At 47.2% G+C, this 20,502-nt stretch overlaps 1 protein-coding gene across 1 annotated transcript in view; it reads left to right on the top strand.

Annotated features, from left to right (window-relative positions):
* Positions 1 to 20,502, top strand: part of IGDCC4 (immunoglobulin superfamily DCC subclass member 4) — a 174,666-nt gene that overhangs the window by 89,129 nt on the left and 65,035 nt on the right. Inside the window, exon 4 of the mRNA XM_032766026.2 lies at positions 30 to 163. Coding sequence (XP_032621917.1) covers positions 30 to 163 — 134 coding nt within the window. The remainder of the gene's footprint in view (positions 1 to 29; positions 164 to 20,502) is intronic.

Below are 20,502 nucleotides of genomic sequence, written 5' to 3'. Positions count from 1 at the left end.
ATCTGATGCTCTTTATTTTACTTACCCAGGTTTATAACTCTTCCTAATGGCATCCTCCAAATCGTAGATGTGCGGGAAAGCGACGCTGGGGCCTATCGCTGCGTAGCGACTAACGCAGCACGGAAACGCTACAGTGACGATGCTATTCTTAGCGTCTTAAAAGGTAAGGCACGAAAGGGCATTTGTACGGCTGTGTAAAACCGTACTGAGGATTCTTTCTTATAAATAGAGAAGCTGCCATGAAATGTTGATGATGATATTCTCCCTGTGGGTGTCACTTCAATTGTGGGATAGTTGGACTCCTAGGGATGCCGTGGACAATTTAAAAATAACTGTGTTTATAATAAGGTATCCTTGCATCCATTACTTACAAGTGCTGCACTGACTTGTACAGCTTATTTGTGTGTTGTACTCTATGGACAAAATTCTGATTCAGGGAGGATGGTTTTACCAAAGAAGCTAGTCACAGCTGCCATTCCTGGTCCTAAAATCCCTGGAGCCTGTGTATCCTCTGTGCATTGAGCCATAGAAGGTTCAGTGGTGAAGTACAATGTGGGTATCTGGCATCGATGCATCCTTAGTTTGGCAAAAGTGCCAAGGTGTCACACCCAAATCCCACACTTAGGTTCCTTTGACTGGCCCAGCCCGAGTCTCTATGCACACTCCCTCATTAGGGTTGTTTGTGCTGCATGAATGAGTAATCTGCATGGGCAGCTGAACAGGGGCTGCACAGGGGTCCCTGTGTACAGGGCTGGCTCTAAGCACCAGAGTAGGAAGCTGGTGCTTAGGGCGGCCAATTCAAAGGGGCAGCACTCCATCCGGTATTCAGGCGGCATGTTTGGGTCTTCGGTGGGAATTCGGCGGCGGGTCCTTCATTCCCTCTCTTCCTCTTTGAGCTGCCGCCGAATTGCCACTGAAGAAGCAGCGCAATTGAGCTGCCGCCAAAGTGCTGCTGCTCATCTTTTTTGCTGCTTGGGGCATCAGAAAAGCTGGAGCCGGCCCCGATTGTGTGACCAGGACACAGGTGCAAATCAATGCAGGGGTATTTCGTGCCACTTCCCGGAGGTGAGAGTGAAAGGGATCCTTGCACTGCTTCACTCCCTGTTCGTTCTGTAACTGCTACTGGCTCTGTCGGAGAGAAGGGCAATCAGAACCATGACTTTCTCCCATACCTGCAGGGTTACCTCTAGTGCAGTGTTTTGTAGCCATGTTTGTTGGAAGGTTTGCGTTCCAGTTTGGTGCATGTTTCCTGACTGGGAGGAATAGAAGCTTCTCTCAGAACTGAAAAGAGGACAGGGGCGGGATCAGGGGAAGTAAATACAGCCTCTTCCGTGTAATAGAGTCTGCTAGGTTGATTTCTCTGTTTGTGTGCCATTTCCATGATAACTTTGTGACACCTTATTAGGGATCCAAGATACTCCATTGGACCAGGATCTCTTGGTCTCTCATGTAATTCAGGCCTTCATACTCCACGCAGTACCGTCTGCATTGGTGCTGGATGGTAGTGGGATATCAGGGTGTGACTTCACTTGAGAGATGATACTTGAGCACGTAACCTGAGCCCAGGAGGGGTTGGGGCCAGGTGACACCTTCTGCCCGGGAAACTGGACAAGGCTGGAGGAGGAGCTGGGGGTTGTGGCTGGGTGAGACCGCTGGAGGTGGTTACAGTTTGGAGCTGGCTGGGGAAACAGAGGGAGGCCCAGCACTGGAACCTGGGCTCCCTACCCCCCAGGATGGACCTGACTTCAGGGGTCCTTTTTCCTGTACCTGCAAGCTCTGTTTTGGACTGTGTTCCTGTCATCTAATAAACCTCCTGTTTTACTGGCTGGCTGAGAGTCATGGGTCACTGTGGTATCTGAGACATGTACATGTAAAATCCCACCATTCCTGACCTATGTAAAACCCACTTTGGGGGTGGATGAAGGCCAGTTTTTTCCTCCAACCAGACATTGTCAGACAGGCTGTTTGTGGCCAGGAGTTCAAAACTCGTGTGAGATGAAGATTTTAAAGATTTGTTGGTAATCACCTTGTTTAGAAAATGGAATTGAGTTGTCTGGGGAAATAGCAGCCTGGTTTCTCGTTTGTAAGTTTGGTTTCTGTGTTCCATTTCCTTTTCCCCTCTGGTTGTTTTTCTTGGTGGGCGGAACTGCAGTGGACTGTTCTAATTGGAGACCTCTTGTGCCAGTAGAGTCTTGGGAGCTACAACATGGAGATTTCCCTCCTTAACAAAACTTAGCAACATACAGAGTTTCTCATGGGTCTCAGAGATGGATTCAGCTTTAATCAAAGCCCATTCAGTGATCCCGTCTTCAAGTGCTGTGTAAGAAGTTGTTTCAGATGTATGCGTTCCTTCTGATCACTCCTAAAGAGGAGATACCTCCCCTCCTTAGGAATTCAGTGGTAATACCTTTAGGCCCCTGGAATTCAGCCTAGATGACTTCAGGAATAAACAGCAGATGAGCTACACTCTAGTTCTCACGCAACATGCAGCAGGTCTGAGCTACAAGAACATTGCATTGGTGCTTCTGGGCTGGGTCCATCACTGGATAAGCAGCAAGAGACTAGAGACAGGAAAAGATTGCACCAGATGAGAATTCTGCCTACATGACTTTTTCCAAAGCTTTCCGTGGATTTCCGTTTTGCTCTTTGGGGACGTCTCTTGCAGGAGAAGGAGGGTAAACGTGACACTCAGAGGCATTTAAAGGCTTTGGTCATGTCCATACTCAGCTGCTGGTGGTGGGCATGGTGCAGAACAAACCGCATCCTTTCAAAGAAGCCTTTCCTGTGTTTTCAAAAGTGGCCTCATGTCTTCCATGCATAATCATCCAAATTCATGGATGGAGCTGCCTAGCAGAGGCATTGTGCTTGCTCTAAGAGGGAGCCTTTCCATTTGACCTCAGACCAGTGGCACCTGCTGATGCTGGGGGTGAAATCAGCCCAGTGGCTCTGCCAGTGGCAGTGGCCTGCAGAAGGTGCAGTAGGAGGTTACTTTTCCATCAGTGTTGGCTGAGAGGATCTCTGGAAGGCTGGTGGGCAGGGGGTGGGTTAGGGGCTGGTAGAGTAGGACTCCCGACCCTAGATTAAAGTACTGGATCTCTGCTCTGGCCCATGTCTCTGTTGTTCAGAAAAGTTGAGAGGGGGGATAGGAGAAGGCTTAATTCACAGGGTTCCCCCGGGAAAGGGGCAGAGGTGACATGACTAATTCCGTGAATGTTTGTGGGTGGATAATAACGATAATGAGCGGAACACTTGGCAGTCTTCAGTGAGGAACTTGAAATCGCTTCCCAGCCGTTAGATAGTTAGCCCTCCCCGCACCCCAGGAAGGTAAGGAAGTATTATGATTTGTAATGCCATAGCACCTACTACAGTCTAAGTAGGCGACAAATAAAGGGTGGGAGGCTCAGAGAAGGGCAGTGACGTGCCCAAGGCCACACAGCCTGGACAATGGGAGAGCCAGGATTAGAATCCAGGTCTCCTGACTCCCAGATCCACAGCCTGTTGGCTAGACCTTGCTTCCTCCTGCTTGTTTATTCCCATTGGAGAGTCTGAGGCACAGAATTGTTACAGGATCAGCCAAAGAGCCAGGTGCATAGGCAGGGTGCTCAGTCCTCCATCTGCAGGGCAAAACTCCCTTGCAAACTCCGAGACCCTTCCATGGCCCTCTTTGTCTTCGTTTAGAAATGTCTCGCTTGTTCCTCTGCCACTCATGCGTTTTCACATAGATGCCTTTGCTGTTCATCCATCAGCAGGGAGTGTAATTAACCGTGGAGTCCAAGAATACACCTTTGATCAATGAATTGCGTTATGGAGATAATCTGTGTTGAATCTACAGAGAATTCTTGAGCAGTCCTACACTCTGTATCTAATTACCAGCCCCTGCCAGATCCTGTGGTTCCTAATGAAACACAAGGTAACGGGAGCTCTGGCATCAGGCGCCTCTGCGTGCTAGAGACAGCTCCCCTCTTTGGCCTGATGTGTTATTGATAAGTGATATCGATCAAGCCACACTTTGGATAACCTCTCCCCGGCACCGCAATTCATTCTGTTCTCTGCATAATTGTATCTCGTAACTTTAAGCCGTTTACTCTGCTTTTCAAATTGAAAGCAATCAAAGAGGTTAAAAAGGGAGCATTCCTTCTGCCACACAAACGGGTCTGAGCAGATTTCTGTTTTGATTTTTCTCTCCCCCCCCGCCCCCACTCCACTTCTGAAGCATTAAGCTGCCCGCTGATTAGACAAAGGAATGTTCTGGGTTGACATTTTCCTTGGATTTAGCTAATAATGGTGAAAATCATATCTCTGGCAAATCTGTGGAGATTTTTATAATTGGGAAAAGGATATGTGAGTCAGATGGAAGGCAGCAGAACCTGTTGCGAGTGACAAACACCTCTGGGTGACTCACGCTTTGCTGATAGTTTTTTTTTTTTTCCAAGCAATCTCCATAAGATGCATGTTATTTTAGACATCTTGATAATTCCAGCAGGTGGCTTATTCTCTCCCTGGTGATCTGGTTTTCATCTATAAACGATGGTACATGCAAACAGGTATTTAAAAAAAACACCTTTGTTTAAAAACAACCCCCCTCCCAAAACAGAACAGAACAAAACAAAAAACACTATTTAGTGCTGGTTAAAGGTGCCTGATTGAAATCCTGAGACTGAGCTTTGTGGGGGCATCAGTTTACCTTGGTCCATCCTGTTCTCAGCCTGTGGACACAACAGTCTACTCTCCAGAAGGGTGTAACAGTTTGGTCTAATTCTGGTTGTGGAGCATGGTATGGTGGTGGCTGGCGGGTGATTAGTGGCCTGTGATGTGCAGGAGGTCAGACTAGATGGTTGTGGTCTTAAACTCCATGACAAGCTCCTCTGTTTATCCACACTGTGGGGAGCAGCAGCCGCTAAACCTCCCCCCCCCCCCACTCCATCTCCCAGTCCTGCCAGTTGATGTTTTTAATTACCAGTCTGTTGTAGCTCGAGTCAATCTAATGGCCAGTTAGATTGAGCACGAGTGACGAACTGGGCTTTGTCGGTCACGATCTGCTGCTCCGAGGCCTTGCAGGACTGAACCCAGAGTTCCATGGCAAAACACCCCAGCTTTATAGATGTAAATTCCCATTTGAGTCCATGCATTTTGCAACGTCATCCTGTCCCAAGTGGTGGTGGTGTTGGGGTTTTCTGCTGTTATCATTTGATGGTTATTGTCAGGCTTCCCATCGTTATCTCCTATTTGTCTTGCCTTCGATGGTGCCTGCCTCACCTCTGAGGTCATCAATGCTGCTAACGTGTTTAGCATCGGATACAATGGATGTTTTCTGATTTGTCTCCTGGTCTTTCCAAGTCTCTCACTTTTTCATGACCATCTGGACATCTGTGATGGTTTTCACACCTTATCTTTCCCTGATGCATGCATTCCTCATTCACACAAACAATCTCTTACGAAACCTTCAAAGGTATACAGACAGCAGCAGTGTTTTATATTCAGCAGAATACATTGTAAATCAAGCCTTGCTAAATCTTATAACTAAAACAATTCACACTGGGGCTTCAGGCCCTCAGCCTTCCTCTAATCTCCTTAACATAGATACAATACAAGATCTTGTCTCTTACTTACTAAAACCTTAAAACAAAGACATGTATATTTAACTAGAGTGCCTAATTTGTAATCCATATAGGAAACCATAGTAGACATTATAACTTATCCTAAAACTAAAGGGTGACCATAATCAGTCAGAAGGATTGTTCTTGTCTGTCTTTCCTTTCTGCTATTCAAAAAGGGTGGCTGGCAGGATGAAATCAAACCATACATTAATTCTCATAGTACAATTATAAAATTCTGCTCCTACACCATCGCTCCATCTGGTCTCCCGCTGACTGCTAATAAAGGCACCAGTTGTGTCGATGGTGATTTGTGACCTGATGATGGTGCTGATTGTGGTGGAAATGTTTCCACCAGGCAAGCCACCAGCCTGCTGAATGCAGGCCAGGAGATGTCTCCTACTTGTGACTGCCAGTTGCTGCCAGATGAAGCTGGATTTGAATTAGCAGCTAGTAGTGAAGGAAAGGACCTGTTTCCCCTCAGCCATTCACCCTCTCTGGCCAGTCCTGTTTTTCTGCTCCTGATACGGTATCCGGGATATCGGAATATTTTCCTTGCTAAGTCAATGTCTTTTCTCAGCTGGGAGGTGTTTGTCTTCACACTGTCCTGCATCCAAATTATTTGCATGAGCTAAAAAAACCAAGCTGCTGTCCTTTCCCTCTGCTGAAAGTATTGCAACCCTGGGAAAGATCTGCTGTGTCTCTGTGACCGGATGTGTGCTGGGATCAGATTAATAGTGGGATAGACAGTAACTGTGGCAGGCGGTGCTGTGTGTGCTGCAGATATTCAGGCAGCATAGCCGTCACGGTGTAAATTTCCAGACATTCCTTCGGGAACAGCGGTTTGAGCAAGAATGAGGATACTAGAACTTAGGGCAGGACCCAGTCATGCAGCCCTGAAACTGAGCTATGTCCTTATTCTGCAGAAATAGAAACAGAAGGATATGTTCGATTTTCCTCTTCTCTCTGTTGCTTCCCCAGCATACTTGGCTCAATGGACTGAGTGCAAAACACACCTGCCAGCCCTGTCCCTGACACCCTTGTCTGTACATATGGGAAGCGAGCCCCAGATACCCACTTTTGCTTTCTGCCAGAAATGGCCTCATCATGGAACGCCTTGCCATACTCTGTGTATATTCTCCCCCTCTTCAGCTTTCTACAGGAGCGCTTTATAGGGTTGCGTTTCAGTTTTTGTGACTTTTTTTTCACGCTGCAGCAGGGCACAGATGGGTGCTGGAACAGTTTTTATAGTGAGGGTGCTGAGAGCCATTGAACCAAACTGTAAACTCTGGATATAACGGAAACCGATTCAAGTGGGATAATTTAGTTGGTGTTGGTCTTGCTTTGAGCAGGGGATTGGACTAGATAACCTCCTGAGATCTCTTCCAACTCTAATCTTCTATGATTCTAAGTCGGGGTGCTGCAGCAACCCCTGCACCCTAGTTCCAGCACCTATAGGCACAGAGTTCTGCTCCAAAGCCAGCACCCCAGGGGTGTGTCCATCCCACTTTTCTACCATAGGGCATGTGAACTGCTCTAAGGTGCTCCTCGTTAGAGGACGAGGGCCCCGTTGGCTTGCTTCATAACCACGTTGATAAGGAACGACCAACAGAAGGAGGGAAGATGACGCTTAGCGGGGCCCACTAACTAGAAGCCTCAGAATCCCTACTCACTGCAGGGCACAGGAATAGAGTAGCAGCCCTTTGAGTTGTTGGTGAGCCCTCTAGAGGCACTCACCAGATGCTGTGTTTTAGCTGCCAACTCTCAACCAAAGCAGCAGTGTATATATGTAACCAAAGCAGCAGTCATGGCTATTTGGACCCCACTCTGCCGCTCTTCTTCTTACATTTGTTGTGTCTTCTGATCTTTACACAGTGATAGACTAGAATCCCAAAGCACCACAGAACTGAGCAAAACCTAAGATCTACGAGGAGATCCACATTTTAGAGGCTCATGTCTAGTGCTAGTGCATTGGGCTAGGAACCAGGCAACATGGGTTCTGTTCGTGGTTCTGACACGGACCTACTGGGTGACCACAGGCAAGTCACTTCACCTCTATGTGTCTGTTTCCCCTCCCACTGTCTATTTAAAATGTAACTTCTTGTGGTCAGGTCCTGTCACTCACTTATGTGTTGGTAACGTACCCAGCACAGCAGGGCTGGAGTTTGACGGAGGAGCAGGGAGGACTCTAGACTGTGCTGCATTGCTAAGAATCATAACAGGTCAAACATCTACCAGGATAGGTACAGCCTGTCTTCAAGTACTTTGTCCAGTCCAGATTTTAAATGTCCCAAGCAGCAGTATTTCTACCACTCCGTTTGAAAGACTCTTCCGCAGCCTAATAAATAGTGTCCATTTTTCTTGATATTCAGTTCAAATTCTCCTTTCCTTAAGTTCGTCCTGGTCTTTCTAGTTATATGTTGTTTGGCTACCACAAGCAATTCCTCTCCCACCTCGGTATTTATGCCCTTCAGGTATTTGTGGATGCTTTTGTTCCTGGAGCCTCGAAAAAGCCTGTTTTGGGGAAAGTTAGAGATAACAGCAATTTAAATTTCTAATAGAGTTTGGACTTGGCAGAGTCACGTGCTGTTCCTGTGCGACAAATTCTGCCTCAGTAAAATGAAGCTAATGATGCTTAGTCCCCTTTTACAAGTACTTAGAAATGTACAGTAGGAAAGTGCTGTATCATTATGAAAGATTACAACTATTACAGTAGTTGGAATCTAATGATAAGGATGTGGGCTACCTGTGCAAATATATTGGGCTCAGTGCATTCTGAATGTGCAGTTATGTGGCAAATCTGTGAGTGCAATTGCCGTCATTGGTAAGCACGACCATCTAATGTTGCGTTGCTTCTTAGTAGCCGTTTGCATGTGCAGTGTCCTGATTTGGCGTGCATAGCTGCAGACATTTGGCGCATGAATTTTGTCTGAACATCCATCCCCTGAGTGTTTGTATGTAGCCTTTAAATTAAACCAACTTGTGAAGACTGGGGAAGGCACAATGGTCTTCCTTGTAATAGCTACAAAATAGCAGGACATAGGCTTTTAAAGGGTACGCAGCTCAAGTAGACGTGTCTTCCAAAAGTGACTCCTGTTCCTTCCATCTGTACTGAGCAGACACAGGAATGGATGGACGATTCACTGGGATGGACCAAGAGAGGGTATTCGTTGGGTCTGGGCTGCTGTGAAGTCTTTCGGCAGACAAGCACATTCCTAGTGAATTGGGATTTAATACTCTGTTATTAGAGATGACGCTGGGAGATTGCCGTCGGCAGAACATCATTTAAATTGACAGTTGTAACAGCTTGCTGCGGCAACGTTCCATGAAATGTATTTTTCAGTCAAATATTTGTATGAAATCTGATAAGTGGGGCAGAGCTGAGGGGCAGCTAAAACACCCTTTGCAGTGAGAGTGAGGCTGTGGGATCAAAGAATCACAGCGGATTATGGCTGCTAAGCCGTGATGTTTTCCCCACAAGGCTAGTGATCTTGCAGCCTTTAGTTCATGTGGCTTCACCTGCATTTAGATGAGAGCAATCTCTGCCTAGCGGATAAGAATACTTCCCCGTCCAGTTTCTCATTTGCAGCTCCTGTTTGTTGTTGTTTGTGTTGCTGTAGTGCCTAGCAACCCCATCCTTCTCAAGGCAACTCAAGAACGGCATTGATGGATTCTGGAGAGAGCCCTGTGCAGCCTTCCTTTGCGAGAAAGCTCAGACAGGGAGGCTGGGCCTTTGAAGGTGAGGAGGTGAGAGGGGTACAGAGAGCCTTGCAGAGAAGAACGTGGCATTTGCTTGCCTTTGAAGTGCAACAACTCTGCAGAGTCTTTCCTGTGGCACTGGAAAAAGATTCCCATGTTTACACGCTGCAGTAAAATTAGTTCTCCTCATTTGAACAAGACCTGCAGGGTTTTCCTGCTTGTGTCTTAAAGAAACAGCTGGCAACTTTAGTTCTGTTCTCCAGTCCCATCCCACATGGCCAGCTGAGAGCTGTTGTTCTAAAGGACACACTCCTACCCTGTTTTGTATGACATGGTAATGACGCTATCCCCATCTTTTCCTTGAGTGGTGGTTTTCATGCTGAAGGATTCCACTGCCCTTGAAACTGCAGATCAAAATTTGCTTTCATTGACACTAGTGTAAATCCAGATTGACTCCATTGTTTTTAAATCAAGCTCCTTAATTCAGTGGAGTTATTCCAGTTTTTATACTAGTGTAAAAGGAAAGCAGCATTTGGCACTGTCTGGGATCATTTCAACATGCCATTATAAATGCAACCACTTCTAGTGTGGAATGAGGCAGCTGTGCTTTTATTTTGAGGCTTCAATTTCAATCTCTGTTTAAAGCTGCCCCTGCAAAAAGAGATTCAGGTCCAGTCATTCCTGCATTTATTATGAGTTATTCTGTAAGCTGCACAATGTATTCCTTTCTCAGTGCGATTCCCCAGTGGGGCTGATAACCTTCCTCTCTAGTATCTCGATCTCTCCATTTTTCCATTTCTTTTTTACTTGCAATTAAATACGGAATTGAAATCCGTTTGAAAATAAGGAAAGCTCAGAGTTGGGCGGGCTCGGTTTACATGAGTTTCTAGGATCAGGTTTCTCAGGTGGCTGATATTTGAAGCTGTTGCATAATGAACCTGTTGGGTCATGAAAAACGCTCTTAATCTTTTTTCTCTGGCAGGAGGTGCTAAGTGATTATGTGACTTTGAGAGGCAGGGAAGGTGTGAAAGAGAAGGGATGAAATGCGGACCTGGTCTTTTAAGGCCAGAAGAAACCATTAGATTATGTAGTTTGACCTCCCGTATAACACAGACCATGAAATTTCATCCAGTTCCCTCTGTACTGAACTCAATAATTTGTGTTTGATTAAAGCATATCAGATCTTCTCAAATGGACATGAAATAGTATTTAACACTGTGGTAGGTACTTTACAAATTGTCATCAAAGTAATGATGAAGAGTAATATAGCTAAGGAGACTATTAGTGATTGAACTGGGGTGTGTGCGCGTGTGTGCGCACCACTGCCTTCTACTGAATGGAATAAGAACTGCTCACGTGTGTCATAAACCCCATACTGCTGACAGAAATTCTCCCTTTAAGTGTTAGAAGCCAATCTTTTTGGAGCTGGAGGATCTGAGTTCTCTCTTGGCTGTCTCTGAAGTTCTGAAAGTGCAGCACTACTGACAACTGTGACAATCCTAGGTGACAGTGGGTTTGATACAAAATTCCCATCCCTCATATTCCATTAAGCAGAACTGACAAGACCTGACGTTGGCACTAGAGATTGCAGCAAAGATGTCAGGAGTAATAGAACAAAATGAAGGATGTAAACATAGGACAAGGTGAGCTGTTTCCCATGCTTCTGAGGATTTGCCCAGAAGTACTGATACCTGACCATGGTGTCTGAAGCTGTAGAGTGCGTTACGTCTCCTGTATTACAAACAGCCCTGCATTTGAACCTCCCACGCTCGGTGAGAGCTAGACGTCTTGTTTGTTCAAGGTCCTCTAAACTCCTGATATGCATTTTGTTAAGGCAGCTGGATAGAGCATTCCACCTCATTAAGAAAGACTCATTAATACTCTAGGGCTGGACGTTTTCTGGAGCGACAGGCTGCTTGGGATGGACAATAGCAGGACTGAAGTGGTGCCTGGAACTTGGGCTAGTCCTCTGTACGGGGTGGATTTCAGTCTTACGGAGGAGAGAGGTGCTCTCCAGTGCTACCAAGAGGCTGGAGAATAGTGGGTTTGGTTTATGGGCTGTTGGTCAAAATGTGCTAACAACATCGGTGGAAACTGGCCAGCAGTTTGTTTGTAGCATAAGCTCACGGACTTCTGTACTGTTTCTAGTAATGGTGCCATTGAAATGATCTTTACACCTACTGGGTCTGGAAGCTGGAATTTTCCAAGTACCTGACACCCTTAGGCCTCTTGGTAGAACCCAGCCTGCATTTCTTCTTCTTTCTTATACTTTCTCTCCTCCATCTTTCCCTTCCTAACTGGGAAATGCTGCAACCACCACCACAGTGCCTTGGGGACCTGCACAATTAACTAATGAGGAGAGATTTTTTTCTTGAGGTTTCTGGTTCCAGTTGGAGCCTGGGGTTTGATTTTAGTCCCATGTAAAAAAAAAAAAAAAAAAAGTGGGGGGGCGAGGGATAAAGACATGGAACGATGCTGACCTGAGATGGCCCTTCCAGCCGGAGAACTCCCAAGAGAGGCAGTATCCTAAAGGAGCTGCAGTATTTATTTCAGGAGGATATCACCACCATTGTTATGGGCGTTGTAATTGTGCTAATTGCACCTCCAGGGTCACAGTTTCATTGTGTTGGAAGCTGTACACACTAATGGTAAGAGAGTTCCTGCCCCAAAGAGCTTACAATATCAGTAGACAAGACAGAGGGTGGTAGAAATGAAGCATTATGACCCGCTGCGTACAGATTGGATGAGTCAGCCAATTTCACCAAGGAAGTTAAGTCAGGCATTGAACCCAGGGATCCTGACTCCCAGGCTGTTGTCATCACCACCAGACCGTTCTGGCTTGTCTGGTGTAGAGTTTGGAATTTGCATTGGGTAAATTACAGACATGCCACCATACATCACAAATTGTATATTCAGTTGTAATATTTGCAGTTCATACATATGCAAACCAAGAATCATTTGCAGAAGCACCTGGCAAATCACTGAGAATACCTAATATGTTCAAGAACCTGGTGATCTGCTTATGGACAAATCAGGAACTGAAAAAGAAAGGCGACGTCTACTGAACCAACGAGTCACTGCAAACGATTCACTCAGCTCCAGCCTTTCCAGCGTCATTGGCCCCTTCCCATGGGTCTGAAGAGAGTGGCTGACATGGTGAATTCCTTTCCTGGGTGGGTTTTACACAACACTGTTCAGCTTGGCAAAGGAGGGGGTGTGGTAGTCACCAAAATTATAACCTAGAGAACGGAAGGAATGGTTGTGAGGTCTGCTGAGGAAGCAGATCCACAGAAGTAACCTTACCATGGTTACGAAAGGCATGGCACTTAGCCCAAGAAACCACTTCACAATGCTCAGCCATAGGAAGCCTTCCAAGTTGACCCCATGTGACACTCACACCTCCTGGACAGTAGTGATGACTGTGAAAAACAGAATAATTTCCCTGGGCTTTCAAAACCAAACCAAACCTTATTTGAAGCACTGAATGGTCCCAGAGGATTTAAGCAGAGGTTGGGAAATCAACTCTTCCTCTTTCAGAAGGAAACTAATAGTCTGTCACAGTTCCTAGGAAGAGCTGTTGAGGAAGCTGTTGGTGAGTTTTCAAGATTGCCTGGAAAACTTGGGCTGGGTCTTCACTGGGAGAAAGGCACTTGGGTAAAATCCTAGTGAAGACAAAGCATTTTGCAGCTTTCACCTATGTTAACAGGTTGAGTTAAAAATTGGGTGCCCCGTAGGTATTAACTTGACCTGGAGTTAAGAACCCACCTTTTTTCTTTTTTCCTAATGAAGATAGGATCTTGGAGGGGATGGGCTTGTCTGCTTACTGCAGTGATCTACCCTAAGGATGTCGTCGACTTTTTTTGGAGCATTTCAGTAGCAGAGTCCTTCTAACTAGTATGGTTACCTCCCCAAAACCAAAACCCCATAAAAAGTTCATCTGGATGGACAGAAGCTTCTGAGATATTTTTACCTTTTTAGGCTCAAAAAGAGACACTTTGTCTTCAACTTTTAATATGACAGTTGGATCCCAGCAGGAAATGATCTTCTTTCTCAGAGGTCTCCTTTTGGTAACAGCTTTCACTAACCGTCTTCTTACTCATTATGTCTCAACTCATCACATACAGGATGCACATTCCTCATTCCTGAGTGGATATTGCTAAATTCCTTTTCTTCTGAGGGCCAGACTTCCTTCTGGGCTTTCTGTGGAAGGGAGAACAGATCTTTTTTAATGAGTTACGTCTCTCTGGTTTTATTTTTCCTTCCAAGTTGTCATGCATTGTTTCACTCCGATTTCATGCCCGATTGACTTTGGTCTTCCCATCTGTTGCTTTTGTGACTCCTCAAATGCAACTCTCTGCTTTTTTCTGAGAAAACATTCTGCGTGATCTGATGACACTGACTCTGTCTGCAAGACCAAGTTCAAGTGTGATATGTGGGAGGGACCTGAAAGGTTTTTCTTATCATCTGTCCCCTGTGCGTTGCCTCAGCCCCCTGCAAAGTAGCATTGTTTACCTGACACTAGACGTGTAAAGCTGCATCTGTCACCAGGCAGAGCTGAATCAGTTAATGACCCTTATCAGAAAGCAGCATGTGCAGTGTTTTGCGACGGAACCTAGTGCCATAAATATATTTCCCTAGTACTCCTGCTAGAGGTATGATAGTGTGAACTGCAAATAGAGCTCATGCAAATAGATTTCAGCCCATATGGAGCCCAAATGGGGAAACTCATCCATGAATGTTACACAGATCCCTGGGACGATCTCAGTGTAGCTGAGTAGGGGGCAGTGACAGGGCTGCTGACCTGTAGGGATGAGGGGTATTTTGTCGAGCTCTCTTCTCCACAAGGGGTAGCACAATATCCGTGGCTGCCCTGTAACGTTGTTCCTGGAAGTGTCTCCTTCTATGGCACCATTGAAGTTGAATTGCTGGTACTGGAAAATCCATTCTTGGCCAGTGAAGGGCTGACAGGGCGAGCGTGCATCTGGGAACTGATGAGTCATGGTGGGTAGGTGAGTCCGTTCCCATGTGTTGGCATAGCTGGCTTTGTTCTCTCACTCCCAATCACTTAGGGATTTCAGCCATGCAGCCCTGCTGCAGACAGGGTGTCACTGGGCATGCCTCCTGTGGGTCTTACTCCGGTGAAAGGTGCCAGCTTGGCATCTCTGGGAAGTGGAATCCAGCCACCAAACAGGTGAGCGCAGGATTCCCCTAGTACTGGGAGCAGGTCTTTCAGCTGAGAATGACACTGTCCAATGTTGGGGTGGTTAAGGAGGAGTGGACACCTGTTCATTAGGTCCTGGACAGAAGGCACCAAACTCGTTTCCTGTTGAGCATTTGTTCCTTCCTGATTCAAGCTGCTTTATATATTTCAATATTTGTTAATCTGACCCTTGCTACGTTTGTTGGAAAATGTTGTATGCTTTGCACATGTACATTGCCTCTGTGAGACAGACAAATATTTTAAGTCATATAGAGGTCAAGTGACATATCCTAGGTTACACAGTGAGTCGGTGTACTCCTGAGGGCATTCTGTGCCAAAAAATTAAAAATTCTGCGCACAATATTTTAAAATTCTGAAAATTTTATTGGTCAAATAAATGTGGAGGCTCCAGCATGGCACCGGGGAGCATAGGCCACCGGCTGCACAGAGGTGAGAGATCCCTGTGCAGCTCCCCCCTTCTCCCCATGGGACACGGACTCAGGGGTGAAGCTATACCCAACCCTGACACAGTGCAAGGTCCGAGCCTGCCCCTCGAAGCCTGGTGCACCGCTTGTGGGCAGGCAGGGTCAGCAAGGCAGGATTGAAGTGTGGGGGGATCCAGGTGTGGGTTGAGAGGGTTCTGTGTGGGGCAATCTGGGTGCAGGTGGCTCAGTGGGGGACCTAGGTGTGGGGGGGATCTGGATGCATAGGGGCTTGTTGAGGGGTTCTGGGTGCAAAGGTAATCGGACTCTGCAGGGGGGTCCACGTGAAAGTGGTTGAGGTGATTCTTGGTGTGAGGGGGGATAGAGCTCATCAGGGGGGTCTGGTGTGGAGGGCTCAGTGGGGTGGGGATCCAGATGCAGCTGTTTGGAGCTTGGTGGAGTGAGGATCCAGGTGCAGGTGGTTCGTCGGGGTGGTCCGAGTGCAGAGGGAGTGGGGCTTATCGGAGGGGGTTCTCAGTACAAGGGGGGTGAGGCTTGGTGGGAGTGTCTGGGTATGAGGGGGTCTGGATGCATGGGGATTGGGTGGATGGGGGAGCAGGTCCATGTACAGGGCTTCCTCCCCCTGAAGCTGAGGAGCGATGGGTGCAGGAAGTGGCAAGGGAGTTGGCAGAGTTTCCTGCATCCGAGGGAGAAATCTGAGTCTAACGAATGTTCCCTCTAATTTTTTTTCCATCCATATGCGGAATAAATGTTATGTGCACTGAGATATGTGTGGATGTGCACCACCAGTAGAAACAAAAACCCGAGATGTAATGTATATTTTTTAATAAGTTACCATAGGAATAATGACTCCAGGTTAAGCATTTCAGAACTCACTACTCAAAGAATTAAATTTAAGTGTAAGAGAAATAAAAGTTATAAAATGCAGAGACCAGTGAAAACACTAAAATAACACCCGTTGAACGAATAAAATGGCAGAGAATATATGTGCATTGCAGGAGGTACCAAGAAGTAACAACAGTAATACGAGTATGTGTCGGGAGGTGAGTGTGAAAGAGACTGTGTGTGTGTGGCACAGAGGGTGTGGGTGTGTCTGACACAGGATGCATGTCTGTGACACAGAGACAGGTGCGTGTGTGTGTGACACTGTGTGTATCTGAGGCACAGGGATAGTATGTGTGCTGGCTGCTGGGGAAAGTTGTGCGCTATCTCTTTAAGACACTCAATGAACGCTCTCCTGCTCTGTCCTGAGCCCTGTTGTCCCCCTCCCCAACTCTGCAAGGGGCAGTGGGGGGCAGCGGGGGGTGGGGGAGAGACTGTGAGCTGGCTGCTGGAGAAATGTTAGAAACAGTGCACTGTCTCTTTAAGAAAGGCACTCAGCCACTCACCATTTAGACCTCAGACCACAGCAGCTCTGTGTCCTCCTGAGCCAGGCTGTCCCCTCTGCCCTGCTCTGTGGAGATGGGGTACAGGGGTGTAGGGAAGGGGTACACTCTGACATCAGCACCCTCCTCCCCACCTCACTCCTGCTCTGCACAGTCAGCAGGAGGGTCTGGGAGCAGCTGCAGGATGGAGCAACGTGGGGGGGAGCGGCACCCAAACACATGCTGCTGGCACATGCTAATCAGCTGAGCGGCACTTGAATCTCTCCTGCGCGGCCGCCTAAGCACGTAACTTACAGGGAACACAGGGTCTAACCCGGCCCCAGATGTGGTGTGGAGGAAGTCCCATCCTCCCCAGCCCAGCTGGGACTAGCAGCTGAGCCTGCCACAGGTTAGAAGCTACCAGCCAGATTTTCCCCAGTCCTGCCCCCTGCTCCACAGTGATTTAATCCTCTGCTGTCTGCCCTGGGCACCCAAAACATACTGTTGGGGAGGGTTGCGTGGCCACTCTGTGGCTTCCCTTTGCTTCCCCATCAGAAAGTCATTTTTCTGCGGGAAAGCAAATAAATCTGTGGGGGACATAAATTCTGCATGTGCACAGTAGTGAAGAATTCCCCCAGGAGTAGTCAGTGGCAGAAATGGCCAGAGAAGGGAGAACTCATGACTCCCACTCCTGTTCTCGAATCACATTTCCTCATTAAAGGGTTAGATGCTGGCTCTGTCGGGAAGCCGGAAACAGGGGTGGCTGAAGCAGCTGCACTGTCAAGGGGCGACAGCCAGGCTGGAAGCAGATGGGCAGGACTGAAGTGCAGAGCAGAGGCTTGGTCTCAGGACAGGTGTTGCGGGTCAGTAGTGAGGCACGTTGACAGGGTGCATAAGGAATGGGACCAGGATAGTAAGGGATTGCACTGTGGATCGAGGTAATGCTGTGGAACTCAATACCCACCCCTGCATCTGTCTGTGCAGTGGACCTGATTCTGATCTCACAGGAGAAACTATAAAGTTGGTGTTGGTGAGATCAGAATCAGGCCCTGAGTATGGCTATCGCCAGTGCTGTGTACAATGTTGTAGCCATGTCAGTCCCAGGATATTAGAGACAAGGTGGGTGAGGTAATATCTTTTATTGGACCAACTTCTGTTGGTGAGAGAGACAAGCTTTCAAACTTACGCAGAGCTCTTCTTCACGTCTTGTCTCTCTGTAAGCAATGCCGTCAATCTTGCTGCCGCACATTCCAGACTCTCTAGTCCTTCCAAAAGGAGCGCAATCCTCCTTCCAGGCGAGCACAGTGGCATGTTGGCAATATGGTGCCAGCTAAGGTGTCTGTAGCCTCTGCTGTGTACACATTTTGTAAAGGTTATTTGTATTGCAAGTTAGGAAGCCTTGCTCACGGAGTGATGCTCTGACACTGGCCTTATATGAACTGATTTAAAGTTGAGTGACTTGTACATACCGTTCATCTCATGGTAGCTCCATCTTGAGAGGCCAAACCTGCCAAGTTCTGACTGCAGGAAGTGAGTGTAATGGGATGAGTACAATGAAGGTTCGTATGGTTCAGTGCCAAGTGGCAGTGTTCAGGAGAACAGCTGTATCATACAGATTGCTTTGTAATAACACTGGAATTCTTTTTGCATAAACTGCAGGTTAAGGATATTGCTCTGGACCGCATAATATAGTGGTCCCATTCTGTGGACAACATACAGAAAGATCCTTTTGTGGATCTTCTCCTTTTTTAGACCTCCCCCCACTTTCTCGTAACTTCTGTAGAATTAGGTTCTCCAACAAGTCTTGTTTGAAGGAGCACCTTGGGGGGGCTTGTTGGTCCATCGCTAAGGCATCACTAGCATACGCTGGCTGGATAGCTGTTTTAGGATGAGGGAGGGGCATTGCAGAGCGAACTGCAGTGGGCAGGGGCGGCTCCAGGCACCAGCACACCAAGCACATACCTGGGGCGGCAAGCCACGGGGGGCAGCCTGCCGATCGCTGTGAGGGCAACAGTCAGGCTGCCTTCGGCGGCATGCCTGCGGGAGGTCTGTTGGTCCCGCAGCGGCAATTCGGTGGCTGGTATGCCAAAGGCGCGGGACCGGCGGACCTCCTGCAGGCATGCCGCTGAATCCGCATTACCAGCGGACCTCCCGCAGGCATGCCGCTGAAAGCCACCTGTCTGCCGTGCTTGGGGCAGCAAAATACATAGAGCTGCCCCTGGCAGTGGGAATCCCCATCTCGGAGACCCTGAGGTTTTTTCCAGTGTTTTCTTGCTGTTATGCAGGTTCCTGACTGGAAAGCTTACCCTACCCTGAACAACTTGCCATCAGTGTAGTCTGTTCGCCACATGACCTGTGAAATCAAGAGAAATGGATAGACAAGAAGCTGGCAGAAGGAAAGGGGCTTGTCCTTATCAAAACTGATCAGTGTTGCTCCGTGCCACTGCAGGGGCCTCAGGCATTGGTGCACATTGGTCCTGCCTGCTCTGTGTCTGTGCCACGCCATAGTCTAGTCTCCTCTGTGGGCTGTACTACTTTGGTCTAATTTCGATTGTTGGGTTAGTGTGTGGGTGTTGAGTGGGGTTGGTGATCTGAGAGCTACAAGAAGTCAGACTAGATGATCTGGCCTTATACTCTCTGATGATAATGTCTGAGCCCAGCTGCCCTTCCCCTCATATCCCCAGACCCTTCCCACTCTGGACCTTGGCCTCTCCCCAACATAACCCCACTCCCCCTTGCAACCCCTTGCCCTGCCCCTTTCAGCCCTGCTGGCTCTTGTGCATACCCCCAACTCATCCCCTTTCAGCCCTGGCCTCCACCCTTTATGCCTGCAAGTCTCTCCCTGTTTAGAAGGATATCCAGTAGGATTTGACATCCCTAAACCTGGAATCCCTAAATCATTGGCTAATAAGTAGGGCCTTCAGTAGAAAGACAAAAGAGCCACAAATCTCTTTATAAGAAGGTGCCGTCTTTCCATAGTCATTCTGCAGAGTGGAGCCTGCTGGAAGATCACAAATATGCCCTGCTAAGCTTGGCTGGCTAAAGTCTGAGCAATTCTTAATGGTTATCAGTGAATAAAGGGGCATCCATAGTGCAGTCTGGCTGCCTCTGCTCCCTTTTGGCTTAATGAAGAACAGTTCTCAAAGTGTGCAGGGCGAGCCATTGTTGACAGCTTTACAGGAGGCTGAATGGTGAGCAAAGTGCACCCTGACTGATTAGCAGCAGACCTTAAGTCTGCCTGTAAATACAGCTCTGTGCCCAGTAGGCCTCAAGGCTTCTAAAAATAAAAACATCCACAAATCAATTCCTGGAAGAATGCCATGGCTTGGGCACTCGCTGGGCTTTTGGGAACACACCGTTTAGAATGTTGACTTCTTAGGTGAATCAGTACATTAAAGGATTTAATTTCTGAGCAGAAATCCATGTTGGCTGTGTAAGAAAGTTGAGAGGAGTGAAACAGAACTGTCTGGTGGCCTCTTCTTTCACTGGGATTATGCTCCACTGGCTTCCCAGAGTCTCAGCTCCAGAGCACAGACAAGGGAAAACTATTTTACAGACTGTTCATCTCAAGCCAGTTGAACAGATGTTGCCCAGAACTGCTTCCACCGACCATGCTTAACCAGTGTAACACTCTCAATAGAAATACTTTGAAAGTCTTTTGTGACATTTACCTTGTGTTTGTGCACACGTGCACTCTATATACACTCTTTGATCCTCACTTTGAAAGGGCCTTGAATGAGCCTTTTTTTGTGGGTTTCTTTTGAAGGTGCCATTTTATCCTGCCACTTTGGTAGCTAAGTACTTCACTTTGCTCTCAAATCAGGCACTTATATACGTGTACATGAAGTGGTAACATTTGTACCAGCTGTTATGCATGCAGGAGAGCGGCTGCTTTTTAAAAACTAGAGTGGATTTTTATTTGTTAGTGACTTGGGGATATTTTTTCTGGTGGGCTAGACTTCCAGCTATTTTATTTGAGGGCAAAATGATTTGAGCGCAGGAGGTAAAAAGTCTTGGGGTCTAATCTGGATACCTTCCACTGGCAATAGGAAAATCATTTAACTTCTCAGTGCTTTTGTTTCCCATTCTGTATGTATCATCATCGCTTTAAATACTTACTATTTTATTAATAATAATATTCATATTACCCTAGTACAGACCTGATATCTGGAAAGAGACAGTGTTCCAGAGAGTTAAGCTAA

The sequence above is a fragment of the Chelonoidis abingdonii genome, chromosome 9, assembly GCF_003597395.2.
Source record: "Chelonoidis abingdonii isolate Lonesome George chromosome 9, CheloAbing_2.0, whole genome shotgun sequence".
NCBI lineage: Eukaryota > Metazoa > Chordata > Testudines > Testudinidae > Chelonoidis > Chelonoidis abingdonii.
Note: the sequence above shows the minus strand (reverse complement) of the source record. Positions and strands in the feature narration are given on the sequence as shown.